The sequence below is a fragment of the Oncorhynchus kisutch genome, linkage group LG16, assembly GCF_002021735.2.
Source record: "Oncorhynchus kisutch isolate 150728-3 linkage group LG16, Okis_V2, whole genome shotgun sequence".
Lineage (NCBI taxonomy): Eukaryota > Metazoa > Chordata > Actinopteri > Salmoniformes > Salmonidae > Oncorhynchus > Oncorhynchus kisutch.
Window position 1 is genome coordinate 49,451,981 of NC_034189.2, and position 22,044 is coordinate 49,474,024.

At 43.0% G+C, this 22,044-nt stretch overlaps 2 protein-coding genes across 6 annotated transcripts in view; one reads left to right on the top strand and one right to left on the bottom strand.

Annotated features, from left to right (window-relative positions):
• Positions 1-1,479: 1,479 nt before the first annotated feature.
• LOC109879370 (reduced folate transporter) lies at positions 1,480-11,525 on the top strand. Its single transcript, XM_031792813.1, has 6 exons — positions 1,480-1,584; positions 2,445-3,107; positions 4,531-5,332; positions 6,212-6,404; positions 6,581-6,722; positions 6,837-11,525. Exons 2-6 carry the CDS (start codon positions 2,835-2,837, stop codon positions 7,038-7,040), a joined length of 1,614 nt encoding a protein of 537 aa, XP_031648673.1. The 5' UTR covers positions 1,480-1,584; positions 2,445-2,834; the 3' UTR covers positions 7,041-11,525.
• A 2-nt stretch (positions 11,526-11,527) lies between these two features.
• LOC109879360 (collagen alpha-1(XVIII) chain-like) overlaps positions 11,528-22,044 on the bottom strand; it is a 96,233-nt gene continuing 85,716 nt past the window's right edge. For 4 of the 5 annotated variants that reach the window (XM_031792812.1, XM_031792810.1, XM_031792808.1 and 1 more), the window contains 20 exons: positions 22,001-22,030; positions 21,859-21,894; positions 21,459-21,518; positions 21,287-21,364; positions 21,126-21,161; positions 19,335-19,388; positions 19,030-19,098; positions 18,796-18,861; positions 18,586-18,613; positions 18,422-18,475; positions 18,287-18,321; positions 18,059-18,181; positions 17,778-17,937; positions 17,583-17,647; positions 17,313-17,441; positions 17,172-17,204; positions 16,332-17,039; positions 16,026-16,223; positions 15,792-15,907; positions 11,528-15,610 (listed from right to left, as the gene is read on the bottom strand). In XM_031792812.1, coding sequence (XP_031648672.1) covers positions 15,397-15,610; positions 15,792-15,907; positions 16,026-16,223; positions 16,332-17,039; positions 17,172-17,204; positions 17,313-17,441; positions 17,583-17,647; positions 17,778-17,937; positions 18,059-18,181; positions 18,287-18,321; positions 18,422-18,475; positions 18,586-18,613; positions 18,796-18,861; positions 19,030-19,098; positions 19,335-19,388; positions 21,126-21,161; positions 21,287-21,364; positions 21,459-21,518; positions 21,859-21,894; positions 22,001-22,030 — 2,292 coding nt within the window. In that variant the 3' untranslated portion in view covers positions 11,528-15,396. The remainder of the gene's footprint in view (positions 15,611-15,791; positions 15,908-16,025; positions 16,224-16,331; positions 17,040-17,171; positions 17,205-17,312; positions 17,442-17,582; positions 17,648-17,777; positions 17,938-18,058; positions 18,182-18,286; positions 18,322-18,421; positions 18,476-18,585; positions 18,614-18,795; positions 18,862-19,029; positions 19,099-19,334; positions 19,389-21,125; positions 21,162-21,286; positions 21,365-21,458; positions 21,519-21,858; positions 21,895-22,000; positions 22,031-22,044) is intronic. The other variant, XM_031792809.1, reaches the window with a different exon arrangement.

Here is a 22,044-nt window from a genome sequence, read left to right on the forward strand (position 1 = left end):
ATTGGTCGCTGTGAATAATATACAGGATATTGCCACAGTCAAACCAAGGTAACAGGAAAATGTTGTGGAAATGATGTCCTAAGATTTCCCTCTCTGTCCGATTCCTTATAACCACTGATCTGAAAGAGTTGAATAGTTCCTAGTTGAAAGCACAGAATACATTCATGGGTGAAAGTGATACAGCAGAATGGCCGCCACCGTATGCATGCATGCTATCCTTTCACTTTAGGGTCTGGTTCTCAAAGGAGGTGACACAGAAGGAAGTGCTTCGTCTGGGAAATAGCACTAGGCGCAGACAGGTCTTGGATGGATCCAGAATTTGCAGTGAGGCCTTCCTCACAGCTATTGCTGTGATGTCCATGAAATCAAGGCACACTGTTGGACTGCCTTGGGATAACTGCATGACAACCAAATCCCCAGATATGTGTTTATGGGTTCTGTAGAGGGCACAGAAGATATCTCATGACTGGCTAAATCACATAACATTTAAAGTGCTGTGACAATGGACTGATTCTCTCCATGTAGCCTGAGGCAGTTTAAAAAAAAAATTAAAACCAACCACATGATAATCAAATTGGTCATGCCATACTTGGAGAACTATTTATACGTGTAGTAAATATGTTATAAATACCCTACCAAATCCCATAAAAGAACCGAGTTTGAAAAATAAGTAGGCAAATGCACAATAGGTTTATGTGACATGCGCACTGGAGAGAGTCAGTCACCACTCCATTGCCCTCATTTATAGCACCAAAGGTCAAACTCAGATTGCAAATGTTTGCTGAAGTTTGTTTATGATGTTGCAGCCGTTTTCAAGCATATTCATACTGCTCATACTGACATATTCCAAATGTGTATATAAAATATCACACGTGACGCGAAAATAAAGTTTACAAACATTCTAAACAAACGTGAAGTAATTAATCAATTGGAGTGATACATCGGATTAGTGATGAGTCGGATTCTGTGCCAAAGTGATTGCGATAAAAACGCTTTATTTGCCTTCCCAATGAAAACTAGTTTGAACATTCAAACATGTATTTTTATGGAAAAGAGATGTTGTATTTTTCGGGATGATTGGCCGAGGGGGGCAGATTGCTGTTGATTTGAGAAGGGCGCTCCTCCCTCCCCGCTCTCCCCGATGAAATGATGCGCCATTGCTTGGTTCAACCCGGACCAGGAAAATAGAACTCCCTCATTTCACAGCGCGCGACGGTCAGGTCCAATGATTATCCATGGGGCAATGTTCAGTTGCGTGCTCAGTAGAATGCTCTATGTTTTGTGTAGGGTGTTTATCTTTATTAATTAAATGTTCATGTGATATTATGTCCTAATATATTGGAATACATTATGTAGCCTATTTGCCATTGATATTGAAACTAGTGAAAAGTATTGATCATTGAGTGATATACTAATGTTAATTGATTAAATACATTTTAAGGTGCATTTTGGATTATCTCCGTTCAACCGACAGAAACTACAGCCCCCATAGTTCCTTGCAAAATCTCACAGACTCAGTTGCTCTTAAATGCATTCAACTGGACAACAGCGCACACACGAGTTCAGTCGGGGAAGAATTTAGAGGTAGGTTTTACCTACTTTCCTTGTCAATGTATAAAGTTGTATGTACATTGTTTAAAACACAATTATTGGTGTCAACTTCAGATAGCTAACAAGTTCACCAATGTTCCCTGCAAAAAGATAATATTAACTCGCATGGTGTAGCTAATATTAGCTAGATAATGTCAGCTACTGTAGACAGTTAACGTTAGCTAAATTGTCTAGGCTTGTTGATGTTAGCTGTAGCTAGCTCTCTGACATTGTTCACTAGCAAGGGGTTTATAAGCTCGTTTATAAGCTCAGCTACCTTTTCCAGACAAGCTTAGCTACCTTTAGCTAACTAACGTTAGGTATTCCAGACTGGAATCTGGTTAGCTAACGTAACTAGTTAGCTAACATTGAATATGGCTCGTGCCAGCCATGCGTGCAGAACTTGCACCCCTGTTTTAGCGAATACTTTTTAAAGTAACTATGTCTGGTCTCGCATGCATTGCAATTGCATTGCAAAGCTATTTAACTATGGTAAACTGAAATGCAATAGCTGGTCAAGAGGTAGACGTTACAAAAGTCGTTCGTTGTGAATCTATTTTTGGAGTGTGTCAACCCCAAGTTAGTAAATCAGTCCCAACAGAGAACAACAACATTATAATACACTGACTGCACCCAAATAATACTAGTGACCTGACAGCTCAGATCTGTTTGGGTCGTTGTTTACCATGGTTGTTACTATAATACGTGTGATTTGATGTCACTGCCCGGGAAAGGACAGCTTTCGACATAAGGAGTTTGGTTGAGCACCATCCCACAAAATGATGAAGAATACAGCACTCTTGTCAGAAAACAAACTTTGAATGACTATTTGCAAACATTCTTGTATTTTTCAGGTTCACAATGACCAGAGGTCCAGCTGTAAACTAGCTTGCTTTCAATCATTGTTAATCCATGGAATGGAGCAAAGGTTGACATTCTCTCATACATACAGTATGAAAATAGCTGCAGGTAGCACTTTACCACCATGTTCGTCATTGTGAAAGGTTTCCCTCTCACCCCCTCTGTATAATGTGTAACACTGGATCCTCTGTGGAAGGGAATAGTGCTAACAGGAATCTCTACTTGTCTGCTTAGAACATCTGAATTGGAGGTTTAGGCCCTACTCTCTGGTTTCTATATGAAAATTCCTATAGCAAGCCTCTTCACTATAGCAATACCACTTAGTCATTTGATACAGTCAGAGGTAGACTTGGGACCCCAGTGTCCACTGTCAGGCCACTACCATGGTGAACAAAGACGCTATGGTGAGTGGGGACAAGGCTGTGGAGGAAGAGGCTGAACTGGACCTGAAGGAGACCTCCCCTGGAGAGCCTGACCCCGAGATGGCTCTTCCCCCACCTGAGGACCCCTCAGACGGCCAGACCAAGACCGCCCGGACCTGGGAGTTGTCGGTGGTGTTCCTGTGTTTCTATGGGTTTATGGTGCAGCTGAAGCCTGGGGAGCCCTTTATAACACCAAACCTGCTCAGCATGGAGAAGAACTTCACCAGGGAACAGGTCAGTGATGCACAGTCAGGGACCTCACAAAACAATATTATCACGATACCTAGGTGCCGATATCTTGGCCAGGTCGCAGTTGTAAATGTGAACTTGATCTCAACTAGCCTACCTGGTTAAATAAAGTAAAATAAAATAAAATAAAAAATATTGCGATTCGATACTGTGATTTCATTGCGATTCGATGTTCCAAACATATTGCTCACCATGTCTGCTGCAGAGGGACAAGAGAGAGCCATGAGAAAATGAGTTTTGATAAGTCATGGAAATAAAAGTGCTGAAAACAAATTGCCAATATTGTCAGTGGTATGATATATATAGTCACAAATAATATCCCGATATGTAACTGTTTAGATTTGGTCCCCCATCGCTATTAAGAACCAAAGTGGAAAGCAGCATCGTTCTTATTTGGAACGATTAGTTGACTGCATTGACCTAGCAGAATAGCATGCGAACTTACAGTGAATCTAACAGCAAGGAGGAGGAGCTGCACCGCTTGGTGGGAAGCAGCCGCAAGAGGAGAAAAAATGGTGGAAACTATTAAAAACGTCCATTACACATTTCAAAATATTGCATGTGATATGGATATTGCACGTCAATATTTTGATTAAGATGTGAATTCAATCATTTTGGAGCACTAGTAGGAAGGATCAAGAAACTTATCTTCACTCTTGCTTAGTAAACAAGTATTTTGTTAGTCGTGCCAACTATTGCTATCGGTCTTCTACTGAATAAAAAAAAAATGTATTTAACCTTTATTTAACTGACTTGCCTAGTTAAATAAAGGTTCAATGTAAATATTTAAAGGCCAGGGCATGTCAGTTCAACCCGAGGCCCAATTGATTTTGAGGGATATGAAAGACAATGTCCTGCGCTGGAGGCTATAGCCTTGTATGACACGTAGAAGGACAACCCTGATATAAGCTATATCAGCTGACACGTGTTCCATCTGAATTTATACTAGGAGCTTGAACTGCAACCGCTCAATCCTAAAGTAATTGAACCAGTGTTCCTTAGTCATGGAACCCACTGGACTGTAATAAGGCTATCACAGTGTGAGTGCAGTAACCCCTCCTCAGTATGGTCAAAGTTCACATTCCTACAAATTAGGCCAGAGTCTTTTTCTGATTGGTTACTGTAGGCTTGTCTGGCTCATTTCCTGTGGAGGGGGATTAACATTGTTGCGTTGGCAAAGGTGTCAGCACAGCGACAAGGTTATTCTGAACAGCATATGAGGCATGTGCATTTGTCAGTGTTCGAGGACTCTCAGGAAACTAGCCTAAATATGCAATTTGAGAACACCTGCCGGCACATTTATAGAGCCTTCAGCTGCAACTTTTTACAAGGAGAATTAGATTCCACGGAGTCCTCTGTCTCTTCTATGTGGTCTCCCCCTCTCATACCCGCCATTCTCTTCCTCCAGGTGACCAATGAGATCAACCCGATCCTGTCCTACTCCTACATGGCGGTGCTGGTGCCAGTCTTCCTCCTGACAGACGTCTTGCGTTACAAGCCCGTCCTGGTCCTCTCCAGCCTCAGCCACGTGGCCATCTGGCTCCTCCTCCTCCTGGGCTCCTCCCTCTTAGAGATGCAGTTCATGGAGTTCTTCTACGGCATCACCATGGCAGCACGCGTGGCTTACTCCTCCTATATCTTCTCCCTGGTCACCCCAGAGCTCTACCAACGCGTGGCCAGCTACTCGCGCTCTTGCGTCCTCATGGGGGTGTTTGCCAGCTCGGTGCTGGGCCAGGTGCTGATATCTGTAGGCAGGCTCTCCTTCGCCACGCTCAGTGCTGTCTCCTTGGCCTTGGTGTCCTTCGGCCTGGTGCTCTCCTGCTGCCTGCCCTGGCCCAAGAGGTCCTTGTTCTTCAACAGGGCCCACCACGCTGCCCAGAGGAACCTCCAGGAGCAGGCTGCCGCCCAGTCGGAGCTGGCCAGGATGAAGCAGGGCGAAGCGGGCCTGGGTTCAGGTGACACACCCTCCCTGGCCCCTCTCAGCTCTGGTTCCTCCTGGAGGGACTCTGTGTTTATTCAGATGCTGAAGGAGCTGAGGAACGTGCCGCGGAGGCCCAGCCTGAGACTGTGGAGCCTGTGGTGGGTGTTCAACTCCGCTGGCTACTACCTGGTGCTGTTGTACGTCCATGTCCTGTGGAACAAGGTGTACCCCGCCACGGAGAACAAACACGTCTACAACGGAGGGGTGGAGGCTGTCTCCACACTACTGGGTGAGGGATCCATTTCCCTAGGTTTTAGTCTGGGTACAAAGGCCCTCCAAAGCCAGGTATACAAGTGTTTTAATGACCAATGTGTAGCATTCACCTGGGTCTTTACTGTCTGACAGGGTTGGAGCCTGTGTTCTCCAAGTCAATGATTCCTACAAAATATTAACACCCCTACAGCAATTGGCAGAGGTAGTAGTGAGAGCACCATGGCAACATGCTTCAAGGTACATATTTTCTCAGTCAAATGAGTTGTCTTAGACCAGGGTTTCCCATCTCCAGTTCTCCAGTACCCCCAACAGCACACGTTGTTGTAGCCCCAGGCTAACTCGCCTGATTCAATAGTTGACAAGTAGAATCAGGTGACCTTGTCCGGGGCCACAACAAAAAGTTGTGTTGGAGTTGGGAAACACTGTTTTAGACTGACCCCTCTCCAATGATTTAATTATGACTGAAATTAAATGACCAAAACAGCTGACAAGGACAGGAGACATACAAAGCCCATCAATCTAGGAAGAGGAATTCCCATGAAGCAGAATGTGGTGAGACAATAGAAGACTAAACAGTCACGTTCTGTTGAAAGGTGGTGGAAGATGACAATGGTTTAGATGTTGATCACACAGGGAGATGACGCCAGACAATGTGCTGCTCCCCATAGTCATTTAGTAGAATTCTTTTATTGATGCCTTATAATAACATAAAGGCTTACTGAACTAGCAATCCCCTCTGTTTGCCTTGATATGATAATGTCAAACTGTGACCCTGAGTCCACACACACACAGCATTTATTAAATGAAGTTCCCCCAAGCCTTAATCACCTACTCAGTCATTAACTTAGTCAGCTTATCTTCTTCGACTAACTCCACCCCGTTTACTCTGTCCCAGGTGCGATCACGTCATTTGCAGCGGGCTTCGTGAAGATCCGCTGGAACGTGTGGTCTGAGCTGGTGATCGGCATCATCACGGCTCTACAGGCTGGCCTGCTGCTCCTCATGGGGACCACCAGCAACATCTGGGTCTGCTATGTGGCCTACTCCCTCTTCAAGGGTTTCTACCAGTTCCTCGTGCCCATCGCCATGTACGTTTCTTTAGGTCTACTTTTATTTAAAGTCATTGTATACGTATAATGGGATTTGTGGGATTTTCATGTTCAGACGTGTGCAGTGCATGAATGCATTGTCATAGAACTGTCACGTCTTTCTTACTATAGGCTGTACATTTAATCTGCTGACTATCCTGTTGTGGTGTTTGTAGTTTCCAGATTGCCTCGTCGCTCACCAAGGAGCTGTGTGCCCTGGTGTTTGGGGTCAACACTTTCCTGGCGACCGTTCTGAAGACCATCATCACCCTCATCGTCTCTGACAAGAAGGGTCTGGGACTAGACGTGCACTCCCAGGTCAGTCACACACACTCTGATTACGACCACGCTCAGACGACTTCCTGCAAGCTGACGTCACCCATATGGGAACACCATATGTTTTCTAATGAGTGCTGTTCTGTTCTCCAATAGTTCCTGGTCTACTTCTTCTACTTTGCCTTGCTGACGGTTATCTACCTGGGCTGTGCTGCCTGGGTCATCATTCGCCACTACAGGAACCAATCGGCAGGAGGGGGAGGGGACACAGACCAGGCCACGCCCACTGAGCTATGTTCCGTACCATCAAACCCCTCAGAGACGGAACCTCTGTCCAATGGGAACAACGTGAAGGCCTGAAAGGAATATTCTGGAATGTTGGCAGTGAAGCCCTTTATCTACTTCCCCAGAGTCAGATTAACTCGTGGAGACCATTTTTATGTATCTGCATGCAGTTTGAAGGAATTTGCTAACTAGCGTTAGCCAAATTGCTAACTGCCGTTAGCGTAATGACTGGAAGTCTATCGGAACAGCTAGCATGCAAGTTGTTCATGTAGACTTCCTGTCATTGCGCTAGCTAACGCTAGTTGGCATTGGCTCGCGAAACTACCTCTAACTGCTTTCATACTGGATGCAGAGACATAACAATGGTATCCATGAGTTCATCTGACTGTGTGGAAGTAGATAAAGGGTCTCCTTGCCATAATCCTTAACTAACCCTTGAACATTGTGTCATCTTTACATCAACACCTAAACCCCCTACACTGACTTTGAGTGGTCTAAACGGTCTGGGAATCTCTCGCTACGGCTTCCACAGTTCACCAAAAGGATGTTATTATGGAATACTTTTTTTTTTTAAAGAATTACAGGCAGGGCCCACCTACATTACTACAAGATAAAAAAAAGCTCACTCGATCGAGCCTAATGGTCTTGTAAACAGCGGTGGAAAAAGTACCAACTTGTCATACTTGATTAAAAGTAAAGATCCCTTCATAGAAATGACTCAAGTAAAAGTCTAAAAGTATTTGGTTTTAAATAAACTTAAGTATTAAAAAGTAAGAGTATAAATGATTTCAAATGACTTATTAAGCAAATCAGATGGCACAATTGCATTTTTTCTTCATCAGTAGCCAGGGGGACACTCCAACACTGAGACATCATTTGTGTTTAGTGAGTCCGCCAGATCAGAGGCAGTAGGGATGACCAGGGTTGTTCTCTTGATAAGTGTGTGAATTTGACCACTTTTCTGTCCTGCTAAGCATTCAAAATATAAGTATAAGTACTTTTGGGTGTCAGGGAAAATGTATGGAGTAAAAAGTACATTATTTCCTTTTAGGAATGTAGTGACGTAAAAGTTGTCAAAAATATAAATAGTAAAGTACAGATACTTCTTAAGTAGTACTTATTTTTAAGTACTTTACACCACTGCTTGTAAGTAGCAATACATGACCCTGTATGTGGTACAAATCACATTGTGGGAGCACCTCTAAGAGAATGAATTAGGCTGTTTGGGAAGGTTTGCATCCTAAGCAACCTGCCTCAACATTGTTTTCGAAGTACAATAGACCAGCATATAGCTACTGTAGTAGGTACATTTAAGGAATTTTCTTTTTTGGCTGTAGACCAATCCCTACTTCTCACTCAAACAGTGTTTTGTTTTTAATAGTCAGAGTTTGGGCCTAGTTGTCAGCCTAATGTTCTCAGAGAGACTGTTGACATGTACTATGTAGTGGCTGCTTTGCTCTTCTTATCCCAGAAACATCCCAAATGGTGTTTTCCACTGTTGATTATGTTCAGAGTTTTCCAAATACAGGGTAATCATATTTTCCCTGATGTTAAAGCATGTTTGTTTTCGTAACTCTGACTGAGAAAATAATTATCTCAATTAGAGGGGACCAATAGGAAATGATCTACAGAAACAGTCTAACTAATTCTACTTCTTCTACTGATGGAACAATAGCCTGTTATATTCAGCAAATGATTCACTGTTTGCGATCATTAGGAATTCTCGACAATTGCTGCAATTGTATTGATTAGCGAAAACCATATTTTGGAATCTGTGTGTGTATTGTTAGCTGTACAGAAGTCCTCCAGTGAGAGAGGTGTGCCCCACAGGATCATGATTACTATGTGATTACATTAGCATTGCTTTAGATTAATGCATTTTTAAGGATGCATTTTTGGGCTGCTGAATCTTCCTGAAGATTTTTATTTGAAGAGTGAAAATATTTTCTAAATGAAGCCCTTTGTGTGTATGTTCACTACACTCCCATTGTCTTAGGTTTAATCAGCGATTGCTTGTGAACAAAGCAGATGCCAATTGTTTTAGGGCCTTCAAACTAACCATGTCAGTGGATTTTTTTGATTTCACCTTTATTTAACCAGGTAGGCCAGTTGAGAACAAGTTATGCTTGCTGCCAGTGAGTAATTCAATGCACCTTGTGTCAGGAAGTGTTTTAGCTACCATTTTGTGTATAGTTTTGCTTACGGGAGGGTGGGGTAAGTTGAGCCAATTTTACGTTCAGCATCACTAGGAGATCTATTGTATTCTTTCTAACAAAGATATCTACATATATTTCAGGATGTTGTGCATCCCTGGAAATAATCAAAATTCATGTAAACTTTACAGTTTTGAAAACATAGGTTGTCTGGGGAAAAAAAGTGGTCTCTTGGCACAATTTACCCCGAGATTCGGGTAAATTGAGCCACGGAATAGGGCAAGTTAAGCCGCATAGAAATGTCTCTACTGAATGAAATATTACCAATACCTTTTTAAAATAATATCTATCTTTATTTCCTGAACACAATTGCTTTTTCTTTTTAATCATTTTAAGCACCTTTTTAACACAGGCTCCTAACAAACACTTTGTACTTCATATATATATATTTTTAACATTGGCCAGGCCCTGTTACCTCATATCCCAGCGACAATGCCTTGCATTATGCCTGGCAAGAAAACACTTCAATTGGCTCAACTTTTACCCCAAGGCAAACATTTGGATTATATTAGCACACACAGATACAATAATTTCATGCTTATGTATAGAATAATATTAAAATGATCTACTTTGCTTTAGATACAAGCATCATGAAACCTCTATAACAGAAAATAATTTGACTTGGTGAAAATCTTATTTTCTTTTCTTTTTTACTTAACTTTTTTCATGTGGTTTCTTCCTTCAGACTCAATGAAATGATGACCCTCTTCCTAGATATTTGGTCAAATTCTAACATTTTGTATATGGTTTCCTAGAAACAAGGGTGGCTCAACCTTCCCCACTCTCCCCTATTTTTGTTTAAATGTTTTCATGCCGATTTGTATTTTCTCCCCCAGCAGTGCTAATCATACGTTCATTGTCATCTTTTGTAATAGGAAGCCCACATGAATGTGAATGTGTAAACTGGAGTATAGTTGTTATGAACTACTGCAAATGAGTTTTGAGGATTTAGCAATGAGCTGGCAGACCTTTATTTCTGCATGTTATTTTCCAGAATTTTCGAATGAGCTATTTTGTATTGTTTAAATGCAGGGGTTCTCAAATGTTTTTGCTTCGTGACCCACCAATTGAGCTGTGTTCTGAGTCTCCACCCACCATAAGGGTTGAGTGGTAAAAAACAAACATACACAGACCAAAGCATAAATACAAAATATGATCTTGGCAGTGGACACTATTTTGCCGTTTCAAAGCTAATCCCCTGCAATTCCACATCCTGCCATGGAGCTGAAAAATCATTTTTGCAATTTTAAAACCAATTTCCTGCAGTTCTATGCATTTTGCCATGGAGCTGAAATTTTGTTTGCTTTTAAGCAAATTTCATACAATTCTATGTATTTTGACATGGTTGGTGTTCTTCTGCACCAACATAACATCAGTGGAGCCTGATTGTCTAGCTTTTATTTGTTGATTGTAAATTCTCAGATTATAGGATATTATTGAAAAATGTATAGGTCCGTTCTCTTTTCTGCATCCCATCCCAGTTTGAGAACTACTGTTTTAATGGAACAATTTATTTATCTGTGCATAAGAGTGAAATTGGGTTTTCTTAAATGTTTGTCACAGGAAATAAAATGCAAAATGAAGTTGAAAAATGTAAATATCTTTTAGGCCTATATGTTTATTCTTTGGAATCTGACAACTCGAGGAACTCATATCTGGTGTACCCTTTACATTCTAAATGTGTTTATACCACACTCAAAGTACACCCATAAATGCAGATCACACCTAACCAATAATTTTTTATTGAAGTTGCCTTTAGTTTAATTTAATTGCTGTGCATAGGAAGTGGTTTGCTGAATTCCTGTCCCCTTGAGTAATCTTAGGACCATCTTACTACAAAACTGAGAAATCATGTCAGAATATAGACTATAGTAGTTGAGTGCCTATTAATTACATGTAGGGTGGATAAAAGATGTGTGTGAACAATACAAGCACTTCACTTGAGAACGCTATGCAACTTGAACTTTGCACTATTCTCTAATTGATTTAAAAGGTCATATCTCAAGGTAGGTTTCAGCCTATAGTGATGAGGTTGTAGAGTATACAATGATCATATTGTATATGGTCATATGGTCATATGGCCTCAAACAAATACAAAGGTATGAGATTAATTGCACCTTATGGTCTATATGCCGTGCAGTATACTAGCCAATGAGTTCAGTATAGGATAAGATTTGTAACGTTAACTGTCAGAATTGTTCATGTTTATTGTCACACTGACTTCAATCAATGCCGAAAATATACACTTTGGGTGAATGACTGTGAACCTATTTTGTTGCTGTAAAAAAAACTGGCTTATGTCAACATTTTATTTTTGATTTACAAATAAATCAGTTTGGAAAAACAATGTAGCATTTGTTTGTTTTTTAATAAACGTTGATGACATTGAGAGAGATGGCACAGTACATGTCACCTCAGAAAACTCCTCACCAGGGTCATACACCGGTTCATTCAGTGAGCTGCAATGCTTTGGTCTTTGGATTAAAAGCCTTATTTAATTTCCATCACAGTGCATAGACATGAAAAACACTTAAGAGCACTTTTGAGGATTTTGAAACGCAAAAGGACATTGCAGAACAAAAACATAGTAATTTGATTTTTGATACAAAATGTTATGATTCTTGGCCCAGGCTCATCTCTTCCTCTGTCAATACATAGATCCATGGAGTCCATTACTGAAAAGTGTGAATGTTAAAACTACTTAACAAAATGTTAATCGCAAAATAAATACTCCTTTTGTTATCAAAACATTTGAAATATCCTGTTCCCTTTTGTTATCAAAACATTTGAAATATCCTGTTCCCTTTTGATGTCCGCTAGAAAAATAAAAACATCCAACATTTACGACAATGTTATAGCTAGTGCTTCAAAAACTGGTTATATGTACTGATTACAACAAAATGTAAAGTGAATAAACAATTACAACATTGGATAATAAACATTTAATGTACAATACTGCAACAATTAGCTTGTTGGACTCAGAACAGAATGTGTCCTGTTTAATCTGTAGGTGTGGTCTGTGGTGTGGTTTGATTCTAGGGCAAACTGTTAAAAGGCTATAGACTTTCTACAGTGCAGGTATTATGCTTTTGATATAATAAATGTACATTGTGATAGTCTATCTAACCCCCAATGAACATGGCTTTCTGAAGTGGACAGTAAAAGGAGAAGTGGAATGAATACAAACTCTACTGAAAACCACAGTGTTGAGGTGATTACAGAACAGCGATTTAGACGTATGTGCAGGGGGTCTGGGTGGGCTGTTTAGTCAGCTGCAATCAGTGTAAAAAGGGGGTGGCTTGGGGGGGGGGGGGGTCCATCTCTTAGCCTGGTTGTCACTGTTCTTGATCAACCCCATATTATGGACATGTGGTCCTATTTGGCCAGCTGGACTGAGTGTATTGAGAAGGGGAATGTAGCTGTTATATACAAAGCACCATTGTGTGTGTGTGTATGTATCAGTGGAGGCTCCTCAGAGGAGGAAGGGGAGGACCATCCTAAGTGAATTTCATAAAAATGTCAACATTAGAAACATTCAAGTTATACTTTTTAGATAAAACTATACTAAATATATTCTTATGTCACCAAATAATTGATTAAAATACACTGTTTTGCAATGGTCTACAGTAACTTCAAAAGCACTGTCTGGTGTAGCACCATGGTGTAGCCGGACAGCTAGCTTCCATCCTCCTCCGACTTCAATACAAAACCTAGGTGGCTTGTAGGCCTCACCCCCTTCCATAGACATACATGGTAATTATGACCACTTCCGGTGGAAGTCCTCCAACCGATCAAAGCTTTTAGGATCAGATAACAAACAGTGTGTTGTATTGGGATTGTGCCACAGAGCATTATGGGGATTCTATGTGTTGAGAAGCTTGGTGACATTGTCAGATAGAGATTAAGAGTGAACAGTGATAGTTGAGCATTTTTGGTATTTTATTCAATTCAAATTTGTTTTTTTCAAATGACAGGAGACAGAAGAGGAATATAAATTGTTTTCTTGTTTTTAGAACTTAATTTTTGTGTCCAGCTACTGATTTAACTTTTTTTAAAGTTAGCCTCGTTAACTTCAGTAGCTAGCTATCTACCAGCGTGAAGTGTGCAGTTTGTGGACTTTGTTGAAGAACCCCTTTCATTCTCTGGGGTACACGGAAAAGGGAGGGTCGACCACTGCCTGAGATCAGTTTCATGAAGAAAGATGAAAAGGTGAGGGCGTTCGATACCAACTGGTATCAAAAGTAAAGCTGGTTAACAGGGAGCTTTTCATCAAGCTGCCTGTATTGCTGGCCTTGCCTGCTTTAGGTAAAGTCTGAGCCTTGGTCAAAAGGTGGGTACAGTGACCTGAAGAACATCGATCGTTCAGCTAAACGGCAAAACAAAAGCAGGGAGAATATAAATGCCGACATTCAAGCTTCTGTGAATAAGCTGCATCGATAAGAGGACATGACGAGAGGGGAAATTCCCGCCAACAAGGGCAACTACAAGGAGCTTGCAGTGGTAATTGCACGTTAGAATGCTTTACTTGTTGAACATATCGACCTTTCGACTTGTCTTTTCTAGGATGTCGAAAACAATTCAGAATGATTTAATAGCTTCATCGCATCATCCATAAACATTTCGATTCAAGAGGTTGACACAGCACATTTTTTCACGTGCACTCAAGTAAGCTTTCTACTTTCCTCCGGTATTTATTTAGCAAAGATCTCACAATCACTCCGGACAGACACAAGTAAAAACTCATGACAAATGTTGCAGCAGCCTAGGCACACCTGAACGCTAGAAATCGGACATGCTGTATGGGATGAAAACGAGACTATATTTCAGTCTGATCAACCTTTTTTTACAACTAATTAATCACTGGCATACTTTATAGGGTCCAGAGTTTTCCTAGTTAGGTTACCATATAAGGAAAAACTCTAGGCCCCAGGGGGTAAAAATTGCCCCACGCTCTGGGACCTATGGTGCCACCAGTCTGCTTGCAGTTGTCAGTTATGGTCAGGTATGTGGGTGATCAGGGCTTTAATTAGGAACTTTTCTTGGGCTACTTTGATGTGTGAAGTGGGCGAGATGCGCGGCAGTCTGCATTTGACTTAATGCATTTTGAGATGTCTGAGTTTAACCTCATAGAGAAACTCGTTGTCCAAACCTATGACGGGCGCAGCTGTAATGGAATGTATCTGCTATTTGTATTTCCAGGGAAGTCCCCTCCTGTTCCCTTATTAAGAGGTGATGATCACTCCACTACCATTGTCAACTATCTCTTGACGAACTGAAGCCATGTCTCATGTGCCGCTCATCTACTGGCACATTGAATGTTTCCTCTCCAAGCACTGAGTACCCCTATCAATTTTCTCTCATTACTGTATGTAGAGTCAAACACAATCACATTATTACACATCAATGATTTTACTCCTTGCTTGGACTAACTCATTCTTAGCTCTTTTGTCTAACTGTGTAGTGTGTTGTGTTATTGTTTGTCTTTTTAGGCAAATCCTGTCCTGCACTGGTCAAGCCTCTGAACACCTCAACTCATTCCTCATACCCTCATTCAATCACTGCTGTGGTCCCTTCCCAACACTGTAAGTAGCCCTCTCATTCCCATTCCCCAAAATAGTGTACTATAAATGTCTTTATTAAATGCTTTAGGTTAAAATAATTAGTCTTTGACAATTTTTGAAACACTTTGTTGTCCCCGTGCGTTCCACACCTATACCCTGGGTCTACCATCCTACTATTTATTTAAGTCACCAGCCTCCACTGGTAGGTACCTTTTGTTAGGCCTCCTGGATTGGCTGATGTGTTTGTGTGGGTGTTTCATTAGGCTTATCTCTTGATCTGGCTGTAGTGTGTGTGTGCGTTTGGTCGGTCAGTCCTATCTCTTGATCTGGCTGTAGTGTGTGTGTGCGTTTGGTCGGTCAGTCCTATCTCTTGATCTGGCTGTAGTGTGTGTGTGCGTTTGGTCGGTCAGTCCTATCTCTTGATCTGGCTGTAGTGTGTGCGTGCGTTTGGTCGGTCAGTCCTATCTCTTGATCTGGCTGTAGTGTGTGTGTGCGTTTGGTCGGTCAGTCCTATCTCTTGATCTGGCTGTAGTGTGTGCGTGCGTTTGGTCGGTCAGTCCTATCTCTTGATCTGGCTGTAGTGTGTGTGTGCGTTTGGTCGGTCAGTCCTATCTCTTGATCTGGCTGTAGTGTGTGTGTGCGTTTGGTCGGTCAGTCCTATCTCTTGAACTGTCCGATGTAGCTGTTCTCGATGCAGAGCACGGCGTAGGAGCTGTGACAGCTGCTGGTTCTCTGTTGGAGGAGCTGGCCCCCCTGTAGAGAGGAGGCCATGCCCGTCAGCGCACGCTCCCCTATACGCCACGTCTCACAGTAGTTATCCACCTGGCCGTGCCCCCTGCTGGTCGAACCGTGCCATATCATCTTGTCTGGCCTGGGTGAGGAGAGGGAATAAGGGAGAGAACGAGATGAAGGAATGAATCATCATATTTTCCATTCACTATCTCAGCCGTTAACTTTACATAACTTATCAATGCCTCCTTATGGGTGTTGTAAAAAGAGAGGATTTGATATTTTGTGTATAGTGAGTGATATGTAGAAGTGTAGTTTATCACCATGTGCCGTCTGTGAAAATGTCTTTGCCATCGAAGGAGTAGATGGGTAAATTGTCCTTCACTCTGCCCTCTGAGTCACTAAAGATGGCCTCCCAACTGTCAAACAGGACCTCGTCCTATAGAGGGGACAGACAAATGGTTAGGGACGGTTGCTGCCAATTACTTAAATGATATGGAATGATACTGGGATTCTGAATGAAGCTGAAAATGCATCTCAGTCTTAGCCGATAGTACCTTTAGGTTGACGATGGGCATGCGCTCTCTGTCTGACTTGCGGACGATGCTGTAAAGGTCCTGGAGCTTGGAGGAGAGGAAAGCCCGGAAGGTTCCCTTCAGCCCGATGGCCCGAGCCTGGTTGAAACACAGGAAGTCTGCCCCTCTGATACCCCGCATGTTACCCCCCTGGGGGGCGTTCAGGGCGACCAGGTGAATCTGCAGAAGGAAAAAAACGTGCTTCCCATCACATCCACAATCAGAAGTATTTCAGCAGTGGCATGTTTTTAGGTTACATTTATGACATTTAAATCACTGGCTACTCACGCTTGGGCCTGACGTGTGTTGGTGGCTGGGGGTCTCAGGGGGTCTGGGTCTGCGTTGTGGGGTTACAGGGTAGCGGGTGTCTGTGTAAACCGGGTTCTGTGGGACAGGGGCTGGCTGGGGCTGGACCGGCTGAACAGGGTCAGGGTTGTGCTGTCGGTCTGTATAACTGGGGTACCGTGGATCAGTGTGTGAGGGGTATCTGGGGTCTGAATGTGAGGGGTAGCGTGGATCTGGCTGAGCTGGGTAGCGTGGATCTGGCTGAGCTGGGTAGCGTGGATCTGGCTGAGCTGGGTAGCGTGGATCTGGCTGAGCTGGGTAGCGTGGATCAGGCTGGGCTGGGTAGCGTGGATCAGGCTGGGCTGGGTAGCGTGGATCAGGCTGGGCTGGGTAGCGTGGATCTGGCTGGGCTGGATAGCGTGGATCAGGCTGGGCTGGGTAGCGTGGATCAGGCTGGGCTGGGTAGCGTGGATCAGGCTGGGCTGGGTAGCGTGGATCAGGCTGGGCTGGGTAGCGTGGATCAGGCTGGGCTGGGTAGCGTGGATCCGGGTGAGTCGAGTAACGTGGGTCAGGGTGAACAGGGTGTTGTCCCTCAGGCTGTGGCTCGTGGGGGTCTAGCTGTCTGGGGGGTTGCTCTGTGGCCGAGTTAGAGGGATGGTCTGGCTGGTAGTAGACCACTGGAGGAGGGTCGACAGCTGCTACCTCATTACCCTTCAGATGGATACAGGCAGAGAAATCATGTCAATAAGATTCACTAATGTGATTAATAACTTCCTTAAGTGATTCCTTCACTGTCACAATAGTTTGTCAGCATTTCTCAAGTGCACATTTCCAACGACTTACCTGGTCAGGGGGTAAAGCTATGTATGGTCCAAGCTGAAAGGTAAAACTTCCAAGTTAATCATGTAAACATTAACAAAGGATGAAGGTGTTGTATTTTATAAATATAGTGGCTTGCATCCATTACACCGGTAAACACTGCACCTGGATTTGCCGGAAGCCATCTCGTACTCTGATGTAAAAGTCTGTTTGGTCGACCAGATACACCAGCGTCCCCTCTGCCTGTCGTCTGGCCGTGGCTGTCATCGTGTCATATGACCTCAACACCATCACCTGTTCAAATGTGGACGACAAGGAGCTAAATGATGCCACATCCTGGAAGTGGTGTATATATCATCACAGTGAGGCCCTGTCCAGAAACAGGCCCTAACCTCCTAGACCCTACACTAGGAATGAAGTGGTTAACAGACTCACCCCAGAGGAGTGTCCATCAGTTCCAGGTGGGCCAGGAGGGCCCGGAGGTCCAGGGATGCTGATGGCTGAGATGTAAAAAGATCACATTCATTGAAGCTGTTAACCAAGGAGCTACTGTACTTCATGTCACCAGAAGGTTGTGTTCCTGCCTATGTACTGTATGTATGAGTGTGTGCGCGAGAGAGTACGCCTCACTCTGTGTTGGCCTGTAGGCTCCAGGTGAGGAGGATGATCCTGAAGGTCCGGGGGGCCCCGGTGGGCCTGGGTTCCCTTGCCTGCCTTCGTACCCTCTTCCAGGGTTACCTGGAGGGCCCTGGGGCCCTGAAGGACCGATGATGGACTCTCCCTTTGGCCCCTGGAGATCGATAGATCTTGCTCATTAATTCCATTGTACATGTCTTTTGATGCAAGGCACTGATAAAACTTGGAGAATGCAGTAAAATAAAATGGCTGTTGTTGTTCAGTGGTTATTCTACCGGAAGTCCTGGAGGTCCAGGTTGACCACCCTGTCCACCGTAACCGCCACCATAATATCCTCCGGCTGGCTCGCCCTTCTCCCCCTTCATCCCCGAGTCTCCTCTCTCTCCCTTCATCTCCCTCTGCAGGGACACGCACACACACCACGTCATTTGACCTCACGTCAAACACATACAGACGCATGGCGGGTTGTGAGTGTAGAGCTCCTTTGTCGTTACGTCACTTACCTTGAAGGTGTAGATGTCAAAGTTGGACGTGAGACCTAGAGTGGAGACGATAGAACGTGAGTTCAATCAGCTCAATCTCGTGTGTTAGTACACCTAAGGCCAGCGGAGGTAAATAACTAGCTGGTTTTACTGTACCTGGTACCCCGGGTATTCCTGGTACTCCACGATCACCTTTGTCTCCTTTGGAGTCTGATGGGTGGAGGAAAAAGGCCAACATGTAAGCCAACACATGACATCGTTTTACATGTAACATTCTATGTCATGGTGTGGGACTGGTCAATGAGAATGAGTTGACTTACCAGGATATAACCGTGAGACATCATCCCTCTGAGTGTGAAACAGAACAAAGGGGAGGAGAGTTACACTACTGTACCTTGGAAAGAGACCCTATCAATTTGTAAACCCACATTAGTGACTTTGTGGGTTTTAACAACCTGACGGACTACAGCATATAACTCACAACACCAACGTCTGGGAAAGATACAATAATGGATCAGACATCTACTCACATTGAACCTGTCCAGAGGTACTGCTGGCCCGGGGAGTCCGGGTGGGCCAGGTGGTCCTGGAGGACCCTAAAAACATGGATCAATCTGGGTTAAACTGATGCCCTGTCTGGGTCATGATGGTCTAACCATACCACTGCTTTTATGAATGGTTTGACATGCTGACCTCTGGGTTGCATCCCAACAGACTTTCATGTATGAATCCCATCAATCACCAACCAGCGGTGTCATACTTACTCCATATCCTCCAGTCCCTCCCGCTGAATCCCCCCTCTCTCCTTTGACACCATTCAACCCAGGACGGCCCTGTAACCAACACACTGGTTCACATCCAGCAGCAGTCCATCACCATGTTAATACTGAATGAGAAATAGCACACTTGGATTCTTTAGTCATAGTAGACTTAGTCATGTGTGCATATATTTTTACATATGGGTGATCCTGGGAATCAAACTCACTGTCTTGGCATTGCAAGCGCCATGCTCTACCAACTGAGCTACAGAGGACCACCACTTGGCTAATAGCTGAACAGAAATACTTACCGGTCTACCTGGCATGCCTATATCTCCCTTTAGACCAGCTGGACCATAGGGACCCTATAGAGACAGAGAAGAATATACATCTACCAGCTGGACCCTATAGATAGAGAACAATATAAATCTACCAGCTGGACCCTATAGATACAGAACAATATAAATCTACCAGCTGGACCCTACAGAGACAGAACAATATAAATCTACCAGCTGGACCCTATAGATACAGAACAATATAAATCTACCAGCTGGACCCTATAGATACAGAACAATATAAATCTACCAGCTGGACCCTATAGTGACAGAACAATCTAAATCTACCAGCTGGACCCTACAGAGACAGAACAATATAAATCTACCAGCTGGACCCTATAGATACAGAACAATATAAATCTACCAGCTGGACCCTATAGTGACAGAACAATCTAAATCTACCAGCTGGACCCTACAGAGACAGAACAATATAAATCTACCAGCTGGACCCTATAGAGACAGAACAATATAAATCTACCAGCTGGACCCTATAGATACAGAACAATATACATCTACCAGCTGGACCCTATAGAGACAGAACAATATAAATCTACCAGCTGGACCCTATAGATAGAGAACAATATAAATCTACCAGCTGGACCCTATAGATACAGAACAATATAAATCTACCAGCTGGACCCTATAGAGACAGAACAATATAAATCTACCAGCTGGACCCTATAGAGACAGAACAATATACATTTACCAGCTGGACCCTATAGATAGAGAACAATATAAATCTACCAGCTGGACCCTATAGATACAGAGAACAATATACATTTACCAGCTGGACCCTATAGAGACAGAACAATATAAATCTACCAGCTGGACCCTATAGATACAGAGAACAATATACATCTACCAGCTGGACCCTATAGAGACAGAGAACAATATACATTTACCAGCTGGACCCTATAGATACAGAGAACAATATACATTTACCAGCTGGACCCTATAGATAGAGAACAATATAAATCTACCAGCTGGACCCTATAGATACAGAGAACAATATACATTTACCAGCTGGACCCTATAGAGACAGAACAATATAAATCTACCAGCTGGACCCTATAGATACAGAGAACAATATACATCTACCAGCTGGACCCTATAGAGACAGAACAATATAAATCTACCAGCTGGACCCTATAGATACAGAGAACAATATACATTTACCAGCTGGACCCTATAGAGACAGAACAATATAAATCTACCAGCTGGACCCTATAGATAGAGAACAATATACATCTACCAGCTGGACCCTATAGAGACAGAACAATATAAATCTACCAGCTGGACCCTATAGTGACAGAACAATATAAATCTACCAGCTGGACCCTATAGAGACAGAACAATATAAATCTACCAGCTGGACCCTATAGATACAGAGAACAATATACATTTACCAGCTGGACCCTATAGTAACAGAACAATATACATTTACCAGCTGGACCCTATAGATACAGAGAACAATATACATTTACCAGCTGGACCCTATAGATACAGAACAATATAAATTTAGCAGCTGGACCCTATAGATACAGAGAACAATATACATTTACCAGCTGGACCCTATAGTAACAGAACAATATACATTTACCAGCTGGACCCTATAGATACAGAACAATATAAATTTAGCAGCTGGACCCTATAGATACAGAGAACAATATACATTTACCAGCTGGACCCTATAGAAACGGAGAACTATGTACAGTACATCCATGGTTATAGAAACAAAGCATGTCACTGTTAAAGGAGAGTACTTACAGGAGGTCCCTCAGGTCCTGGGAGTCCCTTCTCTCCCTGCACACACAGAGGTCAAAGGGTATCAACATTTTATGTGGCATGGCACATATAAAAGAGATGAACAAGCATAATAACATACAGTATTTCTACCAACTATAAATCTCGTATGTGGTTTTTCTCACCGGTTGAGACCCCAGCCCTCCCAGGTACAGGGGTCTTCCATCAGGCCCCATGATAATACCAGGGTCTCCTTTCTCCCCCTGGACAGGACACAGGGTGGAGACATGTCAATACTTCATGCAATTTTCCCTGTACTGTACAGAAAACAAGATATGAATTAAGTTATTACCAGACCTTAGCTGCGTATCCTGGCTGTCCAGGCTCTCCTGTATCTCCCTTTGGTCCCATAGGCCCCTACAGAAGAAGTTGTGATCAGTATAAATAACAACCTTGTGTGTGTATATTTTTAAAAGAGAGTTCCATTAACACAGTTTTCAACATACAACTAGTAGGCTGTACAGCATTGCTTTTTGAAATATTAGGGAGCACTATTAAGGTGTTTCAACTGAAATATATATGAAATAAAAAAATCCATTAACATGTTATAAAATAGTTTTTGCCGCAATCTCCACCATACATCTAGAACAACACTGTCCGTTTGGTGTGTTTCAACTGTGATATATCTTTAGAAACAGTCATGGTAAATGTCTCCACTCCACTGTGTGTTCATTGGCAGTGTGATACTGATACATACTGGGAATCCTGCCCGGCCGGGAAGACCTGGTCCTCCCTGGAGAAAAGGAAATAAGTGTTAGGGTGACTATAAAACATTATAAGACATTATAAAACTGCATGTAGAGTAACATAGTGACTTGTCTGCTGAGTCAAATTCTCACCTGTCCTTGATTCCCAAGAACTCCATCAAACTACAACGAGACAG

Coding starts and splice junctions, on each gene's coding strand:
- LOC109879370 (XM_031792813.1), top strand. CDS start 2,835: ATGGTGAACAAAGACGCTATGGTGAGTGGGGACAAGGCTGTGGAGGAA. Junction 3,108..4,530: donor AGAACTTCACCAGGGAACAG/GTCAGTGATGCA, acceptor CTCTTCCTCCAG/GTGACCAATGAGATCAACCC. Junction 6,405..6,580: donor TTCCTCGTGCCCATCGCCAT/GTACGTTTCTTT, acceptor TGGTGTTTGTAG/TTTCCAGATTGCCTCGTCGC.